Genomic DNA, 25500 nt, shown 5'->3' with positions numbered 1-25500 from the left:
CAAATTTCCCGTTGGCCCAAGCCCAACATCAAGCTGGCCCACTTTCAAACTTCAAGTGGCCAACCCCCAAATTGAAGTTGGCCCCTCCTGGAATTGAAGTTTGCACACCCCAAAACTCTATTTGATCCACTCCTAAATTTAAGTCGGGCCACCCCAAAATTTCAGGTGGCCTACTCACAAATATGAAGTTGGGCACCCCTCAAATTTCAGTTAACCCACTCCCAAATTTCAAGTTGGCCCATCCCCAATTTTCACGTTGCCCACCTCAAATTTCAAGTTGGCCCACTCCTCAAATAAGTTCGCCCACCCCTACTATAAGTTTCCCTATGTATTTTCTATAGAGTCCTATGTATCCCTACGGGTATTTTCTGATAATTTCTTATTGGTTTAAATTGGTTCTAATAGCTTATAAAGCTACCAATCATCTGCATTTACACTACTGTAACGATTCATTGTATTCTAATATTGCGCATTCTTGTGCAGGTACAAGGCAAGGTACACTTTTCATGCGACGGAGCTGGGGTACTCACCGTACTACCCAAAGGATGCTTACACAGTAATAGAAAGTTAATCATTAAAACGATTTCATGCACACAAAAAGTAAATGTATTTTACTGTACCTAAATTGCCTCATCGCAAGTAAAATAGTTATGTAAGATAAACAAATATTTTTTGCACAATTTTTGATTGGGGAACCAAAAACGCACTCGAGTGCCGCGCATCTTCCATGGTAGAATATTGCTGACGGGAGCGAGGACTGTTTTTGAATGACGGTGGCAGTGGCGCTGTGAGCAGTCCTCATGCTACAGGGCGGCGCTCGGCCACCCAGTTGCGTGTTGGCGAAGCACGCGCATGCTCGGCGTATAGTTTAGCTGTTTATCGCTTTTAAATGATTTCCTGCCGCCGCATACTTGTGCCGCATTAGAGCAGTATTTGTCACGGGCGTGATAAGAGGTTTTAGCTGCACCAAGTGGTATTCATTCACAAAGACGTTTTTTGTAGAGCCGTATGAAGCGTACCGACACAGAACACAAAGCGACTACGCAGCCTGGAATAGCTTGAGCACTGTATTTATTTACGCAATACTGCTGCCCTCTGGCAGCCAAGGCCACAGTGGCTAAAAGCGAAACAATAAAACTGAAGGGGCCCTTAGATATCCCAATGCGAAAGCATTGCGACCACTTCGCGATGCCTATGCACTTTCAGTCGTCTCAACTTCACTATAATTAACAACAAAGATTGTGGGTTGGACTTCCACCAAAGGTCGAAGGTTCGAGTCTCACCAAAGGTCATGAGTTCGAGTGTATTAATGGACTATGTCCTAATTAACTGCGCTTTAATTAAATTCACCATGACACCAAGGGCCGTGGGTACGACTCCTACCAATGGTGTGGGTTTGAGTTCCATAACGAACTCTAGCCTAATTAAACCTGCCTTAATTAACCTTGCTTAATTAACTTTGAATTAATTGACGTCATCAACTGCCTCGATTGGCTCAGTTGACTTTTTGGACCATCGGGGCCACATCAACGCCAACACCGGATTTTCTACCTCATGGGCCATATAGTGTTTCTCCATTAATAACCAACATGAGGTACAAGTGTGCGATGTGGCAGTAGAGGGTAAAAATAAACATCAAACCCAAGCTTGTTCAAAACCTATACAAGACAAAAAGAAAGCACTTCCAGTTGAGGGTGAGCAAGAACAGCCAAATAATATCAACGCATAATAATAGATCAAATGGCAAATGGCAGAAGTAAACGAAACAAAGAAAAATATAATTTGCAAAGCATGCGCCGCTGATGTGATGCAAAGAAATGACACATGTAAAGTTGATATTGCGTATGGTCAAGGAGAGCACCCTAACATGTTTCGACAATAGACAAAATTGAGGAAGCATGTTTCACTGTGCGATAATCCAGCGCAAGTAATCAAGCATATAGTCTGAACAAACTATAAAGGGAAGAATGAAGAACCTTTAGAAAACAGTGTAAACAAATCACAGCACACAACATCTGATAAAATGGCAAGAGGTTCGTGAATAAAAAGAGAAATTGCTTAAAAAAAAAGAATTACCAGGGCCACTGAGCGTGCATTCCCAATATAACACAATTGCTGAAGTGCAATTATTTTCATCTTCTCATTTTCAAATGTTCTAGCTTTCTTTGCTGTCTTTTCATTATCGAGAGCTAAGATCAAGACTTCGTGAAAAACTGGAGACGCAGAAGATGGTGTAAGCCCACCCACGCCAAACCTCCACGGTGCATGCAGGCAGCCAAACAAACGATAGCGAAGAGAGTAGCAACAGGACTGCTCACACCGCCCACTGCGCTATAAATCAAAAAGTGTCCTGCCCGCTCCACACGAAGCGGCATGCGGATGGCAGACTAGCCAATATTCCAGGAACCATACGTATTCTGCCCCCAGCAATATGGCCACCGGTGGCTTCACTCGCTCTCGTAGGCAGCCGCAGTGGCTGCCACTCATAACCTCCTTGAAACGAGCTCCTGGGCTGAGTAGCTGTCGTCTGCTCAACGCAGCGCTGTTGTTGCGTCATTTGCACCATTTCCGTCGCTCTTTCCCTATTTTATTGATTACAGGTCGGTGTGGAATAAAATTAATGTTTCCGCCACTGAATATTAAAACTATATGCAGCAGACTGAAACGCCTGTAAAACCTCCATGCAGCTGGGGTATGTTCTCCGACGTGACAAACGTCCGGCTGGCGCGCAGGGCCGCTCATTTATTTAGGTGAAGGAGACGATGGCGTCCCTAACTTTTCAATAAAAAAGCTTCAGCCTGTGCTAGTGGAGCCCCTGCACAGCAGGGAGCTCGCAGCAGGCGGCCACCTACACAAGCAGAACGAAAAGCTAGAATGTCACCAATCTCACTGTTGACCCCTTCCTTCCTATCCTTTGCAGCAGTAAAAGCTTAGTAAATAGTCCGAGCTACCTAACAACTCCGCTTGAAGCTTTAGCTGCACAGCACAAGCGTTTGCAGCACCTTTCTAAATGTAAATTTTTTTGATGAGTAGGTACTTTTAGCCGTGTGCCTACTGTTACCAGACGCAGTGGACAACATAAAGTTCGTAGCAAGATTTCTGGTATAAGCCGTATCCTCCTACCCAGGAACTCTTGCGTATCAACCCAACATATTAATAAAAAGAAAAAAAAACCTAGGGTGCAAACACTTGTCAAGCTTGAAAAAGCTAGTTGGCTAGGGTAGAGACTGCCTTCCTACCTTTGCCATTGACACTACCCCTTCCCCCGTTATGGTGGTCGCCATTAGCGAAACCTACCTACGTAAGACCACGCATATACCAAATCCCAGAGCACTGCTGCATTTTATTAAAGTATTAAGCACAATAAAAAAAAAAGATGACTTCATTTGGGCAGAAAAAAAATAAATATGGCAACCTTGTACAAAAAGAAAAGCACATGGCCTGCATCATTAATTGGACTTGGTATTCACATTGGTCCCACACTGCTACCGTAAATAAGGGATCTCTCCTTTGAGTTTGAGCAATATCCTGTAGTACATTGCGCAAACTGTACACACATCAGTGCACATGAAATTTTGACAAAATGGCCTGCACAACAAAATACTTTCTTGTAAATGTGCAAAAGAATCAAACAACACTTGTGCTGATTCCAGGAGTTGAACCTGTTGCTTGAATGTGCTATGGTAGTGCGCACTTAAGCAACTTCAGCACTGCAAGTTATCACATGCAATTTACCAGGCAAGTCCACTATGCCTACACTTGGTGTCAAGAGTGTCGCTCTTTCAACAGTGTCGAAAGGTTTCCTAGCCTGTAACCTAGAGCCAGTGGAGAAATATGAATCTGCATCAGCATGATGACAAATTCTTCAAACAGCGTCCCCATCCAGGCCCAAAGACTGGCTTATTTGTTGAAGATAGTTATGTTTTAGAGGCAATAAGTACTGCCTTTCTTCAGGCACTTTGTCACAGTGACGATCTGTCTCATTGAGGACTCTAGGCACTACAGTTGCAACAGTTCGCACACCATCACCAATAGAGCTAACTGCAGTGGGCATATTCATTCTTGCCGGAGGAGACATCCTCAGAAGGCGATTAATGGGCAGAATGTGTCCCTCTGTAGTAAAGAGGTACTTGGCAAAGTGCTTGTTTAAGGGGTTGTCAATGTCAAACAGCAGGTAGAGGTACTTGCAGGTTTCACTCAGAAAGAAACTTTCCATACGGTCTTCCAGGGATTTGTCCTGCACATTGTGTATAGTGGCATAGCCACATGGCGCTTTGGTGTGATTGTTTAGGCTCTGTAGAATGTCTCGGCCAACGTGGAGGTAAAATGGGTTTTTGGTGGCCCGATACAAGAGGTATGTAGACTCAATAAGTTCAGGTCTTAGGGGATAGAAGGACAAATCAGGCAAGGCCTTCTGCCAGTTGAAACGCTCCGGCAACGCACCAAACCGCCTCCAAATGGCATAGAAGAGTGCATGGCTGCATATGGCCTCCTCAATGTCCCCGAGCAGAACTTGGATGCCTGAGAAGGAGGCCTGTAAGGAATCAATCCAAAGTGTCGACGTAGAGCCATCCTGCATGTTGACATTGACATAGAGCGGGTGTTCCCCACAGCCTTCGTTACACGAGACTCGCCCCTTGCGCATGTACTGCTTGATGACGCAGTAGCTCTCGTTGAACATGCGGAAGTCCTCGATGTCGCCGAACAGGATGTAAGTCTTGAGCAGGTACTCGTAGAAGGAGTCGAGGCCAGCGCCGATGCCACTCATCTTGCCGATCCACTCGCCCGTGTTCACGTCCACGATGTTGCCTAGGAGCCCGGTGTCCTTGGCCCTCAGCTGCCAGAGGGCCCGCGTTGCGCGCCGAGCAGCCTCCTCGTACGTGCCATCGTCCAGCAGCCGGCTCAGCACGCCAAACTCGAGCAGCAGCGAGCCCGCACCGGCCGTGCACGTGTGCGTGGAGACACCACGCGGGACGCCGCGCCGCAGGTTGACCCGCGGATATGGGATGCCGGTGCGCGTGTCGGCGAACGCCGGCAGCAGGCGCGACGCAAGGTCCTTGGACAGCTGCAGCAGCTCGTCCCGGTAGCCCGGGGGCCGCAGGTCGCCGAACGGCTGCTCTTGGTCCGTGATGAGTAAATGAGCCGACAGCAGTGCGCCCAGCAACCGAATGTTGGCCTCGAACACCTGCACCACGTTGTCCTTGTCGAAGGAGACGTGATCGAGGATAAGCCGCACCGCGTTTCTGAACTCGCTGACGTTTCCCATCACGGCCAGCGTGTCGAGGGAGTCGACCAGAGTGAGCGAGTAGTCGCCCAGAACGTCGTTGATGTTGATGTTTGAAGGGTTGTCGTAGTCGGGGCCACGGCCTGTGCAGTATATAGGGTTCAGTTCGTCTTTCGGGAACGCGTACTTCATGTAACTGTCGTATCCAAACTGGAACATACGCTTGGCTTCCTCGACCATGCTGAGACGTAGCTCCTCTGGAAAACTGCCGTACTTGCGGTCGTAGAAGCCTGGCTTGTAAAAAAACACATCGTAGCCGGTCGTACAAGGCGGCAGGGCTGCGAGGGCGACTGCGATTATCACATTGCGCAGTGCCAGGCCCATGACGACGCCGGTCATCCGCTGACAGCGGTGCGTCTCGCAGCAGAGGTGTCCTGTGTCGTCATACCGCCGATGGGCTACGTGGACGACTCCGAACACAACAGACGGGGCGCCGCCGTCAGCTCCACTATGGCGCGGCTCGGCATGTTCCACAAACAGCCGCGGTCCAAACACACCTTGCTCCGACCGCCCTTCAGCCGACTCCGCCTCGGTGTTTTCTCTTCGGCGTGGCCCGACCCGGCGCCCGCCCCACTTGGCAAAATTTCTTGCCCACCCGTTGCTTTCGGATTCCCATGTTCTAGTCTCGGATAGCAACGGCTGCCGCGGCTCGACTAAGTTTCAGTTTCACCTTTTGGAGCACGCTACCGGTGTCTCTTAGGTTTCCCTTATCCAGAGGAGGCGCTGCCATATCTTTATTCCCACCACCTATAAAGCGAGATATAAGAAGGAAGAAGAAGCATATGCTTACTGCGGTAAAGCTAGGGAAACGATGGAGCATGTTTTATTACAATGTGAAGACATCTGCCCAGCGGTCGATTTAGGCACCACTGGCCTCCTTGAAGCCCTTGGGTTGTGCGAGAGCAGGGTAAAGTCGTAGTTAGTACATAGTAACTCTATGGGTAAAGTCAGAGTTTCTCACCACATTACATAGAGGGAAATCTGGCGCTGCTGCGATGTGGTATGTAGGCACGGAGGAAGGAAACTAAGGAGGGGCCCTGACGTCACTCTTTGTGAAGCAAAAGTGAAGCCGGAATTTGGCGTTGCTCGTGGCGATGCTCCGCCTTTTGGGCCACCCTCCTCTCTTGTTTACATCTTTCGCGAAACCACGCCGCGCTGCGCGTGGTGTCGCGCGCTCACGCAACATCTGGCAGAGCATGGTGCAGGTAACACAGCGCAACAAGACACGGTGACTAACGCAAACCCGCCCACTCAGCGCCTTTGCCACGGCCCGAAACCTACCAGAGCAACACGTGTGAGCGCTCAAAACCATAACAACGCCGCCATTGTGGCCCAAAAGGCGTGGCCATACAACAAAAAAAATAAAGAAGCAGCAAAAAAAATGAGAACCTACTACGTCATTTCCGCCACACTTTTCTCCTAGCGCGCGGAGGGGGTAGGGCCTCTCCTTAGTTTCCTTCCTCCGTGTATGTAGGGCATTGTAGGGGTACAACAGGTATGAGGTACTGAGAGGTATTTGGAAGGGAGTAATGGTGCTGGGGCTTACTTTCGGGAATGCGGTCCTGTGTTTAAGAGCAGAGGTTCAGTCGAGACTAGAAGTAAATCAGAGAGCTGTGGGAAGGTTAGCACTAGGTGCCCACGGGAAAACCACAAACGAAGCAATACAGGGAGATATGGGCTGGGCATTGTTCGAAGCACGGGAAGCTCAGAGTAAAATCCTATACGAAAAACATCTGAGGAAATTGGACGATAACAGGTGGGCAGCTAAGGTGTTTAAATACCTATACAGAAAGAGGGTTAACTCACAATGGCGGAAAAGAACTAGGAAGCTAACCAGTAAGTATGCCAGACACGAGGACGAAGAAAGACAGAGCATTAAACGACAGGTTAAAAACGCGGAAGGTAAAAATTGGATAAATTCAATGGAAAAGAAGCATAGTGTGGAACTATATCGATACTGGAAACAGCAGATCAGGAAGGAAGCGTTTTATGATAACTCAAGAGGCAACTAGTGCCCTACTCTTTGAAACTATAGATCAGGGTGTCTTAGAACGCGGAGCTATACAAAGAAATTTAACGAAGAAGAAGACACATGTACTGTGTGTGGCAAATATGCAGAAACAATGGAACACCTCATACTAAAATGTGATGGTATCAAGCCCGATGTCGATGCGGCCACAGTCACCCTTCCTGACGCCCTAGGGTTCAGAGATAATAATAGTCATGTAAATAAATATGCGGTGGAAATTAGCAAAAGGCGATTGGAGGATTGGTGGCTCAAAAGCAGAGAGGTGACATAAGGTTAAAAGGGTAGGAAGACGTATTTAAAGAAAATCGAGAAATTCAATAACACACAACAGAGATAAAAATAAAAGGCAAAATAAAAATCTGAGCATGGTGGTAACTGCCATCGCCCCGTTTCAAAGGGGACGCTCCTACCTTCCATCCATCCATCCATGTAAAACCCCTCAACATTTCAAAAGTAGCGTCATACCAGAGTCCTTCCATGTTTTTCTCTGGTCACGAAACTCCGCGCCACTGTGCCACAGAGGGTAGAGTTACTGTATATGCTACCAAAGGTAGCAGAGTTGCGCGTCTGTTTTATCACGCCGCCAGCGCCTCTATTGGCAGAGCGCCATCACGTGGTAGTCAAGCAACCGTACATTGCGGAGAAGCAGATGCTCGGGCCAATTTTTGTATTTCCCGACGCCGCCGCTGCAGCGAACTGGATTGACACAAGTTATCGCCAGTCAAATTCAAAGTGAATCCGGCCGATCTTGGCGTTCGCTGTTCGCGCGCGGGCTAGCTGCGGAGAGCTAGCTATGTAGCTATGTCAATCCTGTGAGAAGAACTTTCACTACACTCCCACAGAAGGTTACTTTTGGAATCCCTGCAGTGAAAAGGCACATAATGAAGTGGCACTTGCAGGTGTGGCTGATATCCAGCGCCTGCTGGTAGGTGGGTACGTTTCTACAGCAAGTATAATGGGGTACCAGTGTCGAAATAATAATGGTTGGTCATTGATTCACCAGTAATATTTTAGACTGCCTACACGTTGAGAGCTTTGGCACATAAGCAAATATCCCTACACTCTTAGGCACAGTTACACCCTTTGGCTTGCCCCTTCTGCCACACAACAATAATCGTTATCTGCCTTGATGCGTTTCCTTTCTTTAACGCTGCGAGCCCGGTACTTTCCAGTAACGAACGGCGCGCGCGTTATCAGAAGGGGCACTCCAAAGGGTGTAAACTGTTCAATGCTGATAACGCGCGTGCCGTTCGTTACTGGAAAGTACCGGGCTCGCAGCGTTAAAGAAAGGAAACGCATCAAGGCAGATAACGATTATTGTTGTGTGGCAGAAGGGGCAAGCCAAAGGGTGTAACTTTGCCTAAGAGTGTATAATGCAAAACCCAGTATCCAGTGCAGCGCCGGATTATGGGCCCAGTGCCGCGCGCTGGATGCTGGGGCGCTGGGCAGGCGCGGCGTACTGGTGTGAAAAATTGCTCTAGCGCGCTAAATACGGAGTGCCTGGACACCGTATATATATATTTCTTTTCGGAATTCAGAAAGCAACAGAGAGCGTTTTGGTGCAATAAAAAAGAAAAACTCCGACCAGGATTCGAACATCGGACCTACAGCTGCCGAACCGGGTACTTTGCCACTACGACACGCCAGGAGGCCAACGTGAGCTGTTAATTTGCCATGTCCAGGATCGAGAAGCAGTTTTAGTTTCACAGAGATAACGTCTCGCTCAGTCATGGTAGATGCGTTGTCGCCCAGCAACTAAAGCTCACGCCTGTACCACAAAGAAAATTTTTGTCCGTATTCAGTAGCATGCTCGGAAGCGCCACAACATCGACTTTCACTTGCGACTGGCATTTTAACTTCGAAGAAAGTCCTAAATGAGCCGCCAACCCGGGACGCTGTATGGGCTGTTACTATTGATTTGGATAGCTGTTTCTTGTTCTTCACGCGAAGGATATGCAACATTTTCTTAGTTCAGTGATGCCTTTCAGTCGACACGTCTGTCTAGTCATATATCTTCGTCAAAGAAGCTTAGGCTAGTGCCGGGAGCCTTCGGCGACAGCACATATATACCTGTGTTTATGACGCGTTACATCGGCGCTCATCGCTACTTGTGCTGGCAATGTAAACATGAAAAAATGGTTTATTTAGGAACACCGATGCGAAAGCTGAAATATAGAGTGATCTATCCTCTATCCCTCAAGTCTAAATATTATAAGGCAGTTTGTCGTGTGCGTATCATGGCTACGCACGCAAATATCGCATTCCGTTTCTCTACCACGGGTGCGCTTTAAAACCACGGCGCTGCAGTTTTTTGCTTTTCTCTTCTTTCTTCTTCTTCGCCCTTAAACTGGCTCTCTAAACTACTACACGCAGAGACAAAGCAACAGCGCGCGCTTTAGATCCCATAGATGAGATGAATATTTACAATTAGTATTAGGGTTATAATTATATTCGAGTGCTGATTGCTGTGCTATCGTTTGTTACCGAAGCTTTCCCTCAAGTCTAAATATTTTAAGGCAGTTTGTCGTGTGCGTATCATGGCTACGCACGCTTATATCGCATTCCGTTTCTCTACCACGGGTACGCTTTAAAACCACGGCGCTGCAGTTTTTGCTTTTCTCTTCTTTCTTCTTCTCCGCCCTTAAACTGGCTCTCTCAACTACTACACGCAGAGACAAAGCAACAGCGCGCGCATTAGATCCCATAGATGAGATGAATATTTACAATTAGTATTAGGGTTATAATTATATTCGAGTGCTGATTGCTGTGCTATCGTTTGTTACCGAAGCTTTCCCTCAAGTCTAAATATTTTAAGGCAGTTTGTCGTGTGCGTATCATGGCTACGCACGCTTATATCGCATTCCGTTTCTCTACCACGGGTACGCTTTAAAACCACGGCGCTGCAGTTTTTGCTTTTCTCTTCTTTCTTCTTCTCCGCCCTTAAACTGGCTCTCTTAACTGTACTACACGCAGAGACAAAGAAACAGCGCGCGAATGCGATCCCATAGATGAGATGAATATATATATATATATATATATATATATATATATATATATATATATATATATATATATATATATGTATAGAAAACTATCAGTCATAGCTCTCGTAGTATAGCCCTCTGGGCCGTTTCTTTTTTTTTTTTTTTCCGAAAGTAGTCCTATTAGGGTTATTATAATTACACGAAGGTATTTCGCCCTCATCAGCAGCAGTCCTTGGTATAGTTATTCTGGCGGCTAGCTTCGCACGCTATGCGTGCCGCCATCGCACCTGGTTAAGCTTTTCCTAGACGCTAGAGCTATGCTTTGTCCGCGCAACCTTGAGCGATCGGAAAGCGCGTTTCCCCCTCTTGGCCGGCGGAGAAGGGAGGCTTCGTTCCGGCCGCGAAGCTCTCCACATCTCTGTAAGGTGCCTTGTGGATGTCTCGTGCTGAAGATGCCCTCTCGGTGAGCGCATATTTCACCCCTCATCTTTTAAGAGGTTCAATACATACAAGCATTTGTCTAGCAAACCAGATTTTTCTTTTTTTCAAGGGAATTTTCCACGTCTCAGTGATTTCTCTCGTCGTATTCGAGTGCTGATTGCCGTGTTATAGTTTGTTAACGAAGCTTTCCCTCAAGTCTAAATATTTTAAGGCAGTTTTCCTAGCCTCTAAAGCCGCTCGAGTTCGCTCTTCTCCTTGAGCGGCCATTTTTCCTAGAAAGTATGCCTTCCAATCAGCAAAAACCGACTATCGCGGACAACATGAGTCTCTTTCCACGTAAGTGTGAGGCTCGGAGGAGGAGCTGTGGCGCTTGAAAGTAGCCTGGGGCCTGACGAACCAACCGACTGAGCTATCTTTCCGGGCAACATCGAAGGGTCACGAGTTCAAATCACCTGTTATGTTCCTTTTTTTTTCCGCCCCGTTTTCTTTCTTTCTTTTTCTTTCTTTTAATGTCTTTTCCTTTATTTTATCACTGTACGGGAACCCTCCTAAAAAATATATATATATATATATATCTTCAAATATGTATGGCCTCACACTCACATGTGCAGGTCATAAATACCAGGTTCTCTAGCCGAGTGCCATCCATGCGGTATAACCGACCTCAGATTGGTCCACCTTGACTGACCAAGTAGGGCACCACTGTAGGTTAAATGAGGCGTACAACTCCTGCGGGACCCGCCGTGGTTGCTCAGTGGTTGTGGTGTTAGACTGCTGAGCACGAGGTCGCGGGATCGGACCCCGACCACGGCGGCCGCATTTCGATGGGGGCGAAATGCGAAAACACCCGTGTACTTAGAATTAGGTGCACGTTAAAGAACCCCAGGTGGTCGAAATTATCGGAGTCCTCCACTACGGCGTGCATAATCAGAAAGTGGTTTTGTCACGTACAACCCCATAAATTAATTTTTAATTTAACTCCTACGGGGACGGTAGAGTATCCGTCTCCAGTGCAAGAGGACCGTGATTCAAATCCCGGTGCCGCGCTATTCTCCACCGGAAAATACAAAAAAAAAAAACCGTGTGTTGAGAAAATTGCACAAACAGGCCTGGAGTGCGGCCTGATCCCGGTGACCAGAACCGGTAACGCACTCTCTCACCAGAGCAGGATTGGCCACCCTGGTGCAGTACTTGGCCACAACCTCCTATATGAATCATCATCATCATCATCATCATCAGCCTGATTACGCCCACTGCAGGGCAAAGGCCTCTCCCATACTTCTCCAACTACCCCGGTCATGTACTAATTGTGGCCATGTTGACCCTCCAAACTTCCTTATCTCATCTGCCCACCTAACTTTCTGTCGCCCCCTGCTACGCTTCCCTTCCCTCGGAATCCAGTCCGTAACCCTTAATGACCATCGGTTATCTTCCCTCCTCATTACATGTCCTGCCCATGCCCATTTCTTTTTCTTGATTTCAACTAAGATGTCATTAACGCGCGTTTGTTCCCTCACCCAATCTGCTCTTTTCTTATCCCTTAACGTTACACCTATCATTCTTCTTTCCATAGCTCGTTGCGTCGTCCTCAATTTAAGTAGAACCCTTTTCGTAAGCCTCCAGGTTTCTGCCCCGTACGTGAGTACTGGTAAGACACAGCTGTTATAAACTTTTCTCTTGAGGGATAATGGCAACCTGCTGTTCATGATCTGCGAATGCCTGCCAAACGCACCCCAGCCCATTCTTATTCTTCTGATTATTTCACTCTCATGATCTGGATCAGCAGTCACTACCTGTCCTAAGTAGATGTATTCTCTTACCACTTCCAGTGCCTCGCTACCTATCGTAAACTGCTGTTCCCTTCCGAGACTGTTAAACATTACTTTAGTTTTCTGCAGATTCATTTTTAGTCCCACCCTTCTGCTCTGCCTCTCCAGATCAGTGAGCATGCATTGCAGTTGGTCCCCTGAGTTACTAAGCAAGGCAATATCATCAGCGAAGCGCAAGTTACTAAGGTATTCTCCATTTACTCTTATCCCCAATTCTTCCCAATCCAGGTCTCTGAATACCTCCTGTAAACACGCTGTGAATAGCATTGGAGAGATCGTATCTCCCTGCCTGACGCCTTTCTTTATTGGGATTTTGTTGCTTTCTTTATGGAGGAGTACAGTGGCTGTGGAGCCGCTATAGATATCTTTCAGTATTTTTACATACGGCTCGTCTACACCCTGATTCCGCAATGCCTCCATGACTGCTGAGGTTTCGACTGAATCAAACGCTTTCTCGTAATCAATGAAAGCTATATATAATGGTTGGTTATATTCCGCACATTTCTCTATCACCTGATTGATAGTGTGAATATGATCTATTGTTGAGTAGCCTTTACGGAATCCTGCCTGGTCCTTTGGTTGACGGAACTCTAAGGTGTTCCGGATTCTATTTGCAATTACCTTAGTAAATACTTTGTAGGCAACGGACAGTAAGCTGATCGGTCTATAATTTTTCAAGTCTTTGGCGTCGCCTTTCTTATGGATTAGGATTATGTTAGCGTTCTTCCAAGATTCCGGTACGCTCGAGGTCTTGAGGCATTGTGTATACAGGGTGGCCAGTTTTTCTAGAACAATCTGCCCACCATCCTTCAGCAAATCTGCTGTTACCTGATCCTCCCCAGCTGCCTTCCCCCTTTGTATAGCTCCCAAGGCTTTCTTTACTTCTTCCGGCGTTACTTCTGGGATATCAAATTCCTCTAGATTATTATCTCTTCCATTATCATCGTGGGTGCCACTCGTACTGTATAAATCTCTATAGAACTCCTCAGCCACTTGAACTATCTCATCCATATTAGTAATGATATTGCCGGCTTTGTCTCTTAGCGCATACATCTGATTCTTGCCAATTCCTAGTTTCTTCTTCACTGCTTTTAGGCTTCCTCCGTTCCTGAGAGCTTGTTCAATTCTATCCATGTTATACTTCCTTATGTCAGCTGTCTTACGCTTGTTGATTAACTTCGAAAGTTCTGCCAGTTCTATTCTAGCTGTAGGGTTAGAGGCTTTCATACATTGGCGTTTCTTGATCAGATCTTTCGTCTCCTGCGATAGCTTACTGGTATCCTGTCTAACGGAGTTACCACCGACTTCTATTGCACACTCCTTAATGATGCCCACAAGATTGTCGTTCATTGTTTCAACACTAAGGTCCTCTTCGTGACTTAAAGCCGAATACCTGTTCTGTAGCTTGATCTGGAATTCCTCTATTTTCCCTCTTAGCGCTAACTCATTGATCGGCTTCTTATGTACCAGTTTCCTCCGTTCCCTCCTCAGGTCTAGGCTAATTCGAGTTCTTACCATCCTGTGGTCACTGCAGCGCACCTTACCGAGCACGTCCACATCTTGTATGATGCCAGGGTTAGCGCAGAGTATGAAATCTATTTCATTTCTAGTCTCGCCGTTCGGGCTCCTCCACGTCCATTTTCGGCTATCCCGCTTGCGGAAGAACGTATTCATTATCCGCATATTATTCTGTTCTGCAAACTCTACTAATAACTCTCCTCTGCTATTCCTAGAGCCTATGCCATATTCCCCCACTGACTTGTCTCCAGCATGTTTCTTGCCTACCTTGGCATTGAAATCGCCCATCAGTATGGTGTATTTTGTTTTCACTCTACCCATCGCCGATTCCACGTCTTCGTAGAAGCTTTCGACTTCCTGGTCATCATGACTGGATGTAGGGGCGTAGACCTGTACAACCTTCATTTTGTACCTCTTATTAAGTTTCACAACAAGACATGCCACCCTCTCGTTAATGCTATAGAATTCCTGTATGTTACCAGCTATATTCTTATTAATCAGGAATCCGACTCCTAGTTCTCGTCTCTCCGCTAAGCCCCGGTAGCACAGGACGTGCCCGCTCCTTAAGACTGTATATGCTTCTTTTGGCCTCCTATATGAATACAACAATCGAACCCCGGCCCTCAGTCCCCAGCAGCCGCGAAGCAACTGACCACGGCGGCGGTCAGATCTGTGACGCTGCAGAGGGTGCTAAGAATACCTGGCTCCGGACAGGCCGCCATTGGAATCTGAACCTGGCAACGTTTAACGTTAAAACGCTATCTAGTGAGGCGAGTCTAGCAGTGTTATTGGAGGAATTAGAGGGTAGTAAATGGGATATAATAGGGCTCAGTGAGGTTAGGAGGACAAAAGAAGCATATACAGTGCTAAAAAGCGGGCATGTACTGTGTTACCGGGGCTTAGCGGAGAGACGAGAACTAGGAGTCGGATTCCTGATTAATAAGGAAATAGCTGGTAACATACAGGAATTCTATAGCATTAACGAGAGGGTGGCATGTCTTGTTGTGAAACTTAATAAGAGGTACAAAATGAAGGTTGTACAGGTCTACGCTCCTACATCTAGTCATGATGACCAGGAAGTCGAAAGCTTTTATGAAGACGTAGAATCGGCGATGGGTAAAGTCAAAACAAAATACACTATACTGATGGGCGACTTCAATGCCAGGGTAGGCAAGAAGCAGGCTGGAGACAAGTCAGTGGGGGAATATGGCATAGGCTCTAGGAATAGCAGAGGAGAATTATTAGTAGAGTTTGCAGAACAGAATAATATGCGTATAATGAATACCTTTTTCCGCAAGCGGGTTAGCCGAAAGTGGACGTGGAGGAGCCCGAATGGTGAGACTAGAAATGAAATCGACTTCATACTCTGCGCGAACCCTGGTATCATTCAAGATGTAGACGTGCTCGGCAAGGTACGCTGCAGTGACCACAGGATGGTAAGAACTCGAATTAGCCTAGACTTGAGGAGGGAACGAAAGAAACTGGTACACAAGAAGCCAATCAATGAGTTAGCGGTAAGAGGGAAACTAGAGGAATTCCGGATCAAACTACAGAACAGGTATTCGGCTTTAACTCAGGAAGAGGACGTTAGTGTTGAAGCAATGAACGACAATCTCATGGGCATCATCAAGGAGTGCGCAATAGAAGTCGGTGGTAACGCCGTTAGACAGGAAACCAGTAAGCTATCGCAGGAGACGAAAGATCTGATCAAGAAACGCCAATGTATGAAAGCCTCTAATCCTACAGCTAGAATAGAACTGGCAGAACTTTCTAAGTTAATCAACAAGCGTAAGACAGCGGACATCAGGAACTATAATATGGATAGAATTGAACAGGCTCTCAGGAACGGAGGAAGCCTAAAAACAGTGAAGAAGAAACTAGGAATAGGCAAGAATCAGATCTGTGCGTTAAGAGACAAAGCCGGCAATATCGTTACTAATATGGACGAGATAGTTCAAGTGGCTGAGGAGTTCTATAGAGATTTATACAGTACCAGTGGCACCCACGACGATAGTGGAAGAGAGAATAGCCTAGAGGAATTCGAAATCCCACAGGTAACGCCAGAAGAAGTAAAGAAAGCCTTAGGAGCTATGCAAAGGGGGAAGGCAGCTGGGGAGGATCAGGTAACAGCAGATTTGTTGAAGGATGGTGGTCAGATTGTTCTAGAGAAACTGGCCACCCTGTATACGCAATGCCTCATAACCTCGAGCGTACCGGAATCTTGGAAGAACGCTAACATAATCCTAATCCATAAGAAAGGGGACGCCAAAGACTTGAAAAATTATAGACCGATCAGCTTACTGTCCGTTGCCTACAAAGTATTTACTAAGGTAATCGCAAATAGAATCAGGAACACCTTAGACTTCTGTCAACCAAAGGACCAGGCAGGATTCCGTAAAGGCTACTCAACAATAGACCATATTCACACTATCAATCAAGTGATAGAGAAATGTGCAGAATATAACCAACCCTTATATATAGCTTTCATTGATTACGAGAAAGCGTTTGATTCAGTCGAAACCTCAGCAGTCATGGAGGCATTACGGAATCAGGGTGTAGATGAGCCATATGTAAAAATACTGGAAGATATCTATAGCGGCTCCACAGCCACCGTAGTCCTCCACAAAGAAAGCAACAAAATCCCTATAAAGAAAGGCGTCAGACAGGGAGATACGATATCTCCAATGCTATTCACAGCATGTTTACAGGAGGTATTCAGAGGCCTGGAGTGGGAAGAATTGGGGATAAAAGTTGATGGAGAATACCTTAGCAACTTGCGATTCGCTGATGATATTGCCTTGCTTAGTAACTCAGGAGACCAATTGCAATGCATGCTCACTGACCTGGAGAGGCAAAGCAGAAGGGTGGGTCTGAAAATTAATCTGCAGAAAACTAAAGTGCTGTTTAACAGTCTCGGAAGAGAACAGCAGTTTACGATAGGTAGCGAAACACTGGAAGTGGTAAGGGAATACATCTACTTAGGGCAGGTAGTGACCACGGATCCGGATCATGAGACTGAAATAACCAGAAGAATAAGAATGGGTTGGGGTGCGTTTGGCAGGCATTCTCAAATCATGAACAGTAGGTTGCCACTATCCCTCAAAAGGAAAGTGTACAACAGCTGTGTGTTACCAGTACTCACATATGGGGCAGAAACCTGGAGGCTTACGAAAAGGGTTCTGCTGAAATTGAGAACGACGCAACGAGCTATGGAAAGAAGAATGATGGGTGTAACGTTAAGGGATAAGAAAAGAGCAGATTGGGTGAGGCAACAAACGCGGGTAAACGACATCTTAGTTGAAATCAAGAAAAAGAAATGGGCATGGGCCGGACATGTAATGAGGAGGGAAGATAACCGATGGTCACTAAGAGCTACGGACTGGATTCCAAGAGAAGGGAAGCGTAGCAGGGGGCGGCAGAAAGTTAGGTGGGCAGATGACATTAAGACGTTTGCAGGGACAACATGGCCACAATTAGTACATGACCGGGGTAGTTGGAGAAGTATGGGAGAGGCCTTTGCCCTGCAGTGGGCGTAACTAGGCTGATGATGATGATGATGATGATGATCCTCGTTAGACTTCTTGATTCCTGAGCCTAGGCGCGCCGAGAGCTCGGTGCGCCTAGGCGGACTCGGCGAATACGCTAGGCCTAAGCTTCGGTGGGGACCGATCTCGGCGCCTTTTTCTTGACGATCTTATGCAGTCGGCTGTTTCAATTTTCTTTGTTTGCGATTAGGCGGAAAAGCAGTCCAAAAGCGATGCAAAAGCGCCCACGGTCGATCGACAATACGGTAAGCATGCCGTCTGCAAAAACGGAGTGCGGCTTCACCGCATAGATTTGGTTGCTTCCCAGGCAAGATGGCGGACCTACGCGCAACTTTGCTACCTTTGGTAGCATATACAGTAACTCTAACCGAGGGCATCGTTCGCGCGTTCGCGTAACGAAACGCGTGCGCAGTGCGAGGCGAGCTGAGTGATCGGGTGCGTTCTGTGCATGTGCTGCGCTATTTCTCGAATGCTGGGCTGTTTAGCTGAAGTGGCGGGGTGGGACAACGATGCCGAACACGTGTTGCAAGTAATAGCCGAAGAAATAGAATGGTGGTATCTCTAACAAGCCATTTAAAAAAAATTGCTGTATGTCGCTACTTATGTTCGTTTGAGAGTTGTTTTGCCATGTGCTATGAAATGCTTATGCTTTACACTTTCTTGTTTATAGAAGCAATCGATTATGCATTCTGTATTTATTGCCGGAATCTTGGAAGAACGCCAACATAATCCTAATCCATAAGAAAGGGGACGCCAAGGACTTGAAAAATTATAGACCGATCAGCTTACTGTCAATTGCCAACAAACTATTTACTAAGGTAATCGCTAAGGTAAGGTAAGTTAATATAGGCGATTTTGTCCCGTTTTGAAGGAACGAACTCGTGGCTGAGTCCCTAGAAATGGGACTCAGCCACGAGTTCGTTCCTTCAAAAACGGGACAAAATCGCCTCTAGTGAATGCGGTGTTGCCTTAGAATTGTGCCGCAGAAAGTTATACTGCGGTATATATCGGTAATTATGACCATGTAACTTACAGAAGTCGCAGTTTCACGTTTCCGCTAAATTTCTTCTGCGCACACGCAGAGCCATCTTTCGGCAAACACAGAAGACCTCCTCGCAATGTGCGGCGCTGCCCCGACACGTGGCGCGCCACTCACCCCATGACTAAAGTCCCTTGATAGTTTGAAAGTAGCGACACGCTTTGAACTCTGCCGCCGCCGCGTGACCTCCTCGCCTCCTCCTCGCCCCTTGTGCGTTCCCCCGGCGGCAACCAGTTTTGCCCCCGTTTTTCAGCACGACGATTGGTCTCCCTGCCGTTGCCCTTGGAAACGCGCGGATCTTGAGTTTTGCTTGTGTTTTTCTTTTTCGTTCGCGCCATTTTCCTCCTGAGCACGGCTGGCTCGGCGCTTTAGCTCGGCGTAGCGAGCGTTGTACGCTATGTTTCCTGCTCTATGTGCTAGCGCCATGTCGTGCTTTTGCACATATAACTGCAGCAAAAAGCCTCAAGATGGTTATGCCGTTTTTTGATTCCACAAGGAAAGCGTGACGGCTTGCGCAGGAAGCAGAGGCTGCATGCCATTGGCCGAAAGAACTTTGTTCCGACAGAGAACAGCGTTGTTTGCGATCTGAGGCTTCTTTCTTATAGCTCGTAGCAAAGCATCCCGTAATGCTGCATTATTTTTTTCATTCTTCCGGACTGCTCACCAGCGTTTCTTATTGCGGTTGTCCTCAGTATGCTTAATATTCTGGGGCGGCTCCATCACCTCGCACGTCGCTGTTGTTATTCAGTTGGAAGTGCAGCATTATAGATTCTGCTTTGCGCCCTGAAAAATTTAGTGGCAAGTATACCCGTGGTATTGCAGGTGATGAGCGTTAGCTTGTCAACATTGAATTTTTTTTTTATTTTTAAGGCGAAAGCCTTTAGATCTCTGTGTGTCAAGGTCGCGTTGTAAACTGGAAGTTTCACGTGACCCAAGGAAGGCCAGAGGAGACCCAAAGCATGTCCACCCCTGTATAAGAGAATGATTACCCAAGTTAATTAATGAATCATTAGTGATTGACATAAGGTGGATTAGGGAGGATTAGGGTTGATTAGAGTGCATTAAGAAAGATTAAGATGCATGAATAAAGGTTAAGGTGGGTAGAGGAGGACTAAGGCGGATTATGGTGTATTAAGGTGAAGGCTTGATGAAAGGGTATTAAAACCGATTAGGCTGGATTAGGGTGCATGAACGAGGATTAGGGAGGATTAAGGTGGGTAAAAGAATATTTATTTATTTATTTATTTATTTATTTAAGATACTTTCAGGGCCCGAAGGCATTACAGAAAGGAGTGGGTGAACATAACAAAACATTTGTGCAATATACAAAGACAGATTCAACGTGGCGTTTCATGAATGCTGGTTTTGAAGGTGTCGGTATCCAGGATGGCTGCAACGGTGGCGGGAAGGTGGTTCCAATCTTTGCTTGTGCTAGGGATGAATGCATTACTACAAAGTTTAGTACGTGAAGACGGCACACCAACTTTGAAACTATGGTCAGAGCGAGATGATATGTATGACGGTTGGGTGATAAGCTGTTCTTTCAACAAAGGGTTGTGGTGGTAGATTTTATGGAATAGCGAAAGGCGGAAGCATCTACGACGGAAAGAAAGTTCTGGCAAGTTAAGTGTTGTCTTCATTGAGGTAACGCTAGCATGTCGGGAGTAGTTTGATAAGATGAAACGCGCTGCACGATTTTGAATGGCTTCTATGCTGTTTATGAGTGTAATGTTAGCCGGGTCCCAAATGGCGCATGCGTATTCTAGTTTGGAGCGAACTAATGTTTTGTAGAGAGTTAGTTTGAGTGACGATGGTGCGAATGAGAAGTTTCGGCGCAAATAGCCCAACATGCGATTGGCATTGCTACATATAATGTCGACATGCATGTGCCAGGAAAGGTTGCTGGTGATGTTTAGTCCAAGGTATTTGTACGACAAGACAACTGAGAGAGGGCTATTATTCAGGAAATATGTATGCAGATTAGTAGTATTAGTACGCTGTGATACCCGCATGCATTTACATTTGCTTAAGTTAAGCTTCATAGACCACTTGTTACACCATAGCAGAACGTTATTAATGTCGTCTTGGAGTTTACGAGAATCATTGAGGTCAGTAATTTTATGATATATAACGCAGTCATCAGCAAAAAGTCTAATAGTAGAAAATTTCACACAGGAAGCAAGATCATTAATATAGATTAGAAAAAGTAGAGGACCGAGAACCGACCCTTGCGGCACGCCTGACGTTACCGCGAGGGGCGCAGACGACGAATTGTTAGCGATTACGTATTGTGTTCTATCAGCAAGAAAGTTTTTAATCCAGTCCAGTACTAGCGGGTCAATGTTAAGAAGACTAAGTTTATAGATTAGTAGGTTATGGGATACGGTATCGAAGGCTTTAGCAAAATCGATAAAGATGCAATCGGTGTCAAATCCTAAGTCGGTGTTAGAAAAGAGGTCGTTAGTAAAGCAAGCTAGTTGCGTTTCGCAGGAGAAGGATTTCCTAAAGCCATGCTGACTGTTGTTAAAAAAGGAGTTCGTCTCAAGAAAATCAACTATGTGGGAATATATTATGTGCTCCAGAATCTTACAGGGAATGCTGGTTAGTGATATGGGACGGTAGTTTTCGGGACAATGTGTGTTACCTGATTTGTGAACAGGAACCACCTTCCCCACCTTCCAGTCGCTTGGTAGTGATGAGCAGTGTAATGATTGTTGGAATATCCTAGAAAGAATAATTGATGAATACAGTTCAGTACACTTTAGTATTTTTGAATTACGCACCATTAAGGCCGATTCATGTGGATTAAGGTGAATTAGGGTTGATAAAGGAGGATTAAGACCGACTAGGATGGATTAGGGTAGATTAAGGTGGATTAGGGACCATGGAGCTGGATTATGTTTGATAGAGGTGGATTAGGGTGTATTAAGGTAGATTGGGACTATTAAGCAGGATTAAATTGGATTAAGGTGCATGAATAAGCATTAAGGTGTATGAAGGTGGATTAAGGCGGATTATGATGGATTAGTATTGATAAAGGAGGATTAAGACCATATAGGATAGGCTAAGGTGCATTAGGGGCGATGTAGGTTGATTAGGTTGTATTAAGGTGGATTAGAGTGTACTAAGCTGAATTAGGGTTCACTGAGTATTAAGGCCGATTAGTCTAGCATAATACTCCTAATGCACGTTAATCCACCGAATCCACATTCATCGACCTTAATCTTCCTTCATTCACTTTGATCCACCCAATCCACGAAACTACTCCTTAATGCACCCTAATCCACCTTCATCGACCTTAATCTACTCAAAGCATCCTTAATGCACTTTAATCCTCCTTAATCAACCATAATGCTCCCTCATTCACCTTAATCCACCCTAATCCACTAGAATCGTCCTTAATTCACCTTAATCCACCCGAATCTACATTAATCTTCCTTAGTACACCCTAATCCTCCTTAATGCACCCTAATCCTCCTTCATTCACTCTAATTCACCCTAGCCCACCGTAATCCTCCTTAATAGACATTAATCCTTCTTAATCAACCCTTATCCTTCATGCACTTTATCCCACCCTAATCCACTATAATCGTCCTTAATGCACCTCAACGCACCTTCATCCACCCTAATACACCTTCATCGACCTTAACCCAACCTAGCCCTCCTTTATGCACCTTAATCCACTTCATTCACCCTAATGCGCCTTCATCGACGTTAATCCACCTTAAACCTCCTTAATACACCCGAATTCATCTTAATCCAATCACTAATCAATCATTACTTTGCTAATCATTAATCATCTCTTATACCAGCTGCACATGCTTTGGTTCGCTTCCCGCCTTCCTTCGGTCACGTGATATTTTCTGTAGCTCACAACGGGACCTTGAAACAGAGGTCTAAGGCTTTCGCTTAATAAGCCACGCACAATGGGATGTGTCACAAGCAATACTAGATCAAACGCATGCAGTAAAGCATCTGATCATGTGGCTGAAAAATTGTCTAGAGTATAGAACTCGCCTCAAAGCTCCCTTTACCTCGGTATATCCGGTTCATACGGCTTTAAGAAAAAACCAACCTCCTCATAAACGTTGCCTCCAGCATTATCGATGCTGTTATTAGCATTTCTCAATATTTTCAACCCCACCGGGGCGCGCAACTGGCCCAAAATAACACGCCTCCATAGAATCCCGCGGCCCGTCCGCGGGAGCCCAGGAGGAATAGCGCGCCGTGCGCAGCCGGCGGGCGAGGAGAATCGAGGAGGATAGCGCCGTGAGGAGGAGAGTGTCGCTACTTTCAAATTATCAAGGGGTTTTACCCATGACCGCCTTCTGGCGTGTCGGGGCCCGGCTATCTCTGCCGATCGCGACGTTTGGCTGGCGTAGCGCGTTTGAGTAGGCGTAGTGAATAGTAGTGAATATCTGGCCGCTGTTACTAGTAAGACGTACAAAGATCTTGTTGATGTATTCTTGCCTGTACCCTTGTATCGTACAGTATTTGTTTTAGGTTCAGAACGAGATGTTCTTAAGAGAGTTAAACGAATGCCGGTAAGAGCTTCTGTTAAATCTTTCTTTTTCCAACTACATACAGGCACTCTACCAGTCAAACCGTGGCTGCAAAGCAAAGGCATTTTTGTACCTTGGTCTGTGAATTGCTTTATATGCAAAAAACCGGAGACGATTGAGCATATCTTTTTGGACTGTCATGACGCAGTGTTTTTGTGAGATATTCTAAAACGTAGCCTTAAAAAGGAATTGCCGTTAAGTGCTTTCGGGATACGCTTCCTGCCATGTGCGGAACCAGAGGGAGTGCCTGTCGATCTGTTAATGCTTCTGTGCATGCACAGTGTGTGGCGAACGCGTATGGATATTAGACATGAGCGCATTGTTCAGGCCCCAGCACATGAATACTTCATTGAAAGTGTGAGAAGAAAGGAGGTTAACCGAGGGGCCCGATTTTTATTAGTCATATCATAAGAAGCCAACAAACATTGACACCAAGGACAACATAGGGGAAATTACTTGTGCTTAATAAATGAAATGAAGAAATGATAAATTAATGGAAATTAAAGTGGATGAAAAAACAACTTGCCGCAGGTGGGAACCGAACCCACAACCTTCGCATTGAAAGTGTGTTATATATACGCGAATTTTTCTGTGCACAGAGTGATCCTCCTGATTGGCTAAGTGCTTTGGACAAAGTGACTAGCCTACATCGTTCTTATCACACCATACTGATCTGACATTGACTAGCTATGTTTTATGACCATGTAATACTCACATTGTATTTTCTTTTGCCAAGCCGGTAATAAAGAAACTCGTGGAAGAAGAAGCCGTGTGGAACGGCTGTGCTCGAAAATGCTCTCTGCTGGAAACAGCGTATCGGCCCCAGGCCGAGGATCGTCGACCCCGTTTTTGACCGAAGATGCAAGTTACAAAGTTGTCCTCCCGCGTCTACCAACCGGTAACGACGTTTTGAATTCTATCTTCCTTCATGCGGACTTGAGTGGCAGACCATACCGTGCTCCTGACTTCCGAGACGCTCTGCTTGAGGTAGTGAATACTTCAGATATTGTAGGTGTCGGACAGTATCAAATGAGCCATGTATGGATGGTTACTTGCGCTAGTAGTGCGGCAAAACAAACTCTCGTCGCTTGTGGTGAGCTCCGTGTCAAAGGGCTGAAGTGCATGGTGATAGATTCGGAGACTAAAAACATCAAGCTTAAATTACTATGGCTTCCACCTCACCTTGAACCACGACGCGTTGAAGAGGCGTTCCAGAGCTATGGTCAGGTGAAGTCGGTGGAGAGAGAAGTATGGAGGTGCACTGGTATGGAACAGTGGGTGACAACAAACCGGGAGGTTTCCTTGGTGCTCAAGGACACTATCACCGTAAGCTCAATACCGCACATTATGTCCATTTATGGACACCAGTGCCTCGTACTTATCCCCGGTAGGCCTCCGCTGTGCCTTCGTTGCAAGCGTGTGGGACACGTTCGTCGACAATGCAGAACACCGAGATGCTTACAGTGCCACCGATTTGGTCACTCAGCGGACGCCTGCGTGTCCACATACGCCAATAAGCTTCGTTCTGGGCAATATAACGCAGACGAGCCACAACTGGACCATCTCATGGATTCTACAGAGGTAGTAGATGCCACCGGAGAGACTACAGGTGGCATTAGGGACGAAGACCAGGAGTCCTTGAAGCCAACGCCAAGCAGTCACAACAGCCCAAGTAATACTAGCGAGGCTACAGGCGAGGATGACTCAGTTTGCCCACCTGGCCTAGCAAGCCTTAAAGAAAAGCCCCCTGATGACAAGGAAGAAGAGGAAGAGGAAGAGGCGATGGACATAAGTCAGACAAGGAAACGTCCGGCACCATTCAACGACGAAGCAACAGCAAGTGCACTACAGGCGCCCGAGAAAGTGTCTCCTATTGCTCAGCGACCTCCCTCTCCTGGTAATAATGTGCTGCGCCGGTTTTATCAGCGTAGTCAGGAGAGTGCCACAAAGAAGTCCAAAGGGAGCAAGACCACAGATTTACCTGTGGCCAAGGGCGATAAAACACAAAAGCTTTAGGTGAGCAAAATGGCTACCGCCTTCACCCTCCCCTTATGTGTAGCGACACTCAACGTACGTGGGCTGAGGAATATAAGACGCCAGCAGCAGTTACTACACGTGCTTAGGCAGCATGAAGTTGATGTTGGTGCAGTGCAAGAGACAAAGATATCGTCTGCTGGTGATTTCAACCTTGCGCTGCAAACTTTTCAACCTGATTACGAGGTGTGTATTAGCCAAGCATGTGGTGCTTCCGCTGGATGCTTTTTGTTAA

General features: G+C 46.4%; 2 protein-coding genes across 2 annotated transcripts; one reads left to right on the top strand and one right to left on the bottom strand.

The window, feature by feature from the left end:
- Nucleotides 1-1054: 1054 nt before the first annotated feature.
- Nucleotides 1055-5886, bottom strand: LOC140217299 (ER degradation-enhancing alpha-mannosidase-like protein 1). Its single transcript, XM_072287730.1, has one exon. The coding sequence runs from the start codon at nucleotides 5621-5623 to the stop codon at nucleotides 3866-3868; it is 1758 nt and encodes a 585-aa protein (XP_072143831.1). The 5' UTR covers nucleotides 5624-5886; the 3' UTR covers nucleotides 1055-3865.
- An 18119-nt stretch (nucleotides 5887-24005) lies between these two features.
- LOC140217078 (uncharacterized) lies at nucleotides 24006-25247 on the top strand. The gene has a single exon (XM_072287494.1). It carries the CDS (start codon nucleotides 24024-24026, stop codon nucleotides 25245-25247), a length of 1224 nt encoding a protein of 407 aa, XP_072143595.1. The 5' UTR covers nucleotides 24006-24023.
- Nucleotides 25248-25500: the final 253 nt, after the last annotated feature.

The sequence above is a fragment of the Dermacentor andersoni genome, chromosome 4 (genome assembly GCF_023375885.2).
Source record: "Dermacentor andersoni chromosome 4, qqDerAnde1_hic_scaffold, whole genome shotgun sequence".
NCBI lineage: Eukaryota > Metazoa > Arthropoda > Arachnida > Ixodida > Ixodidae > Dermacentor > Dermacentor andersoni.
This window is presented reverse-complemented; position numbering and strand designations above follow the sequence as displayed.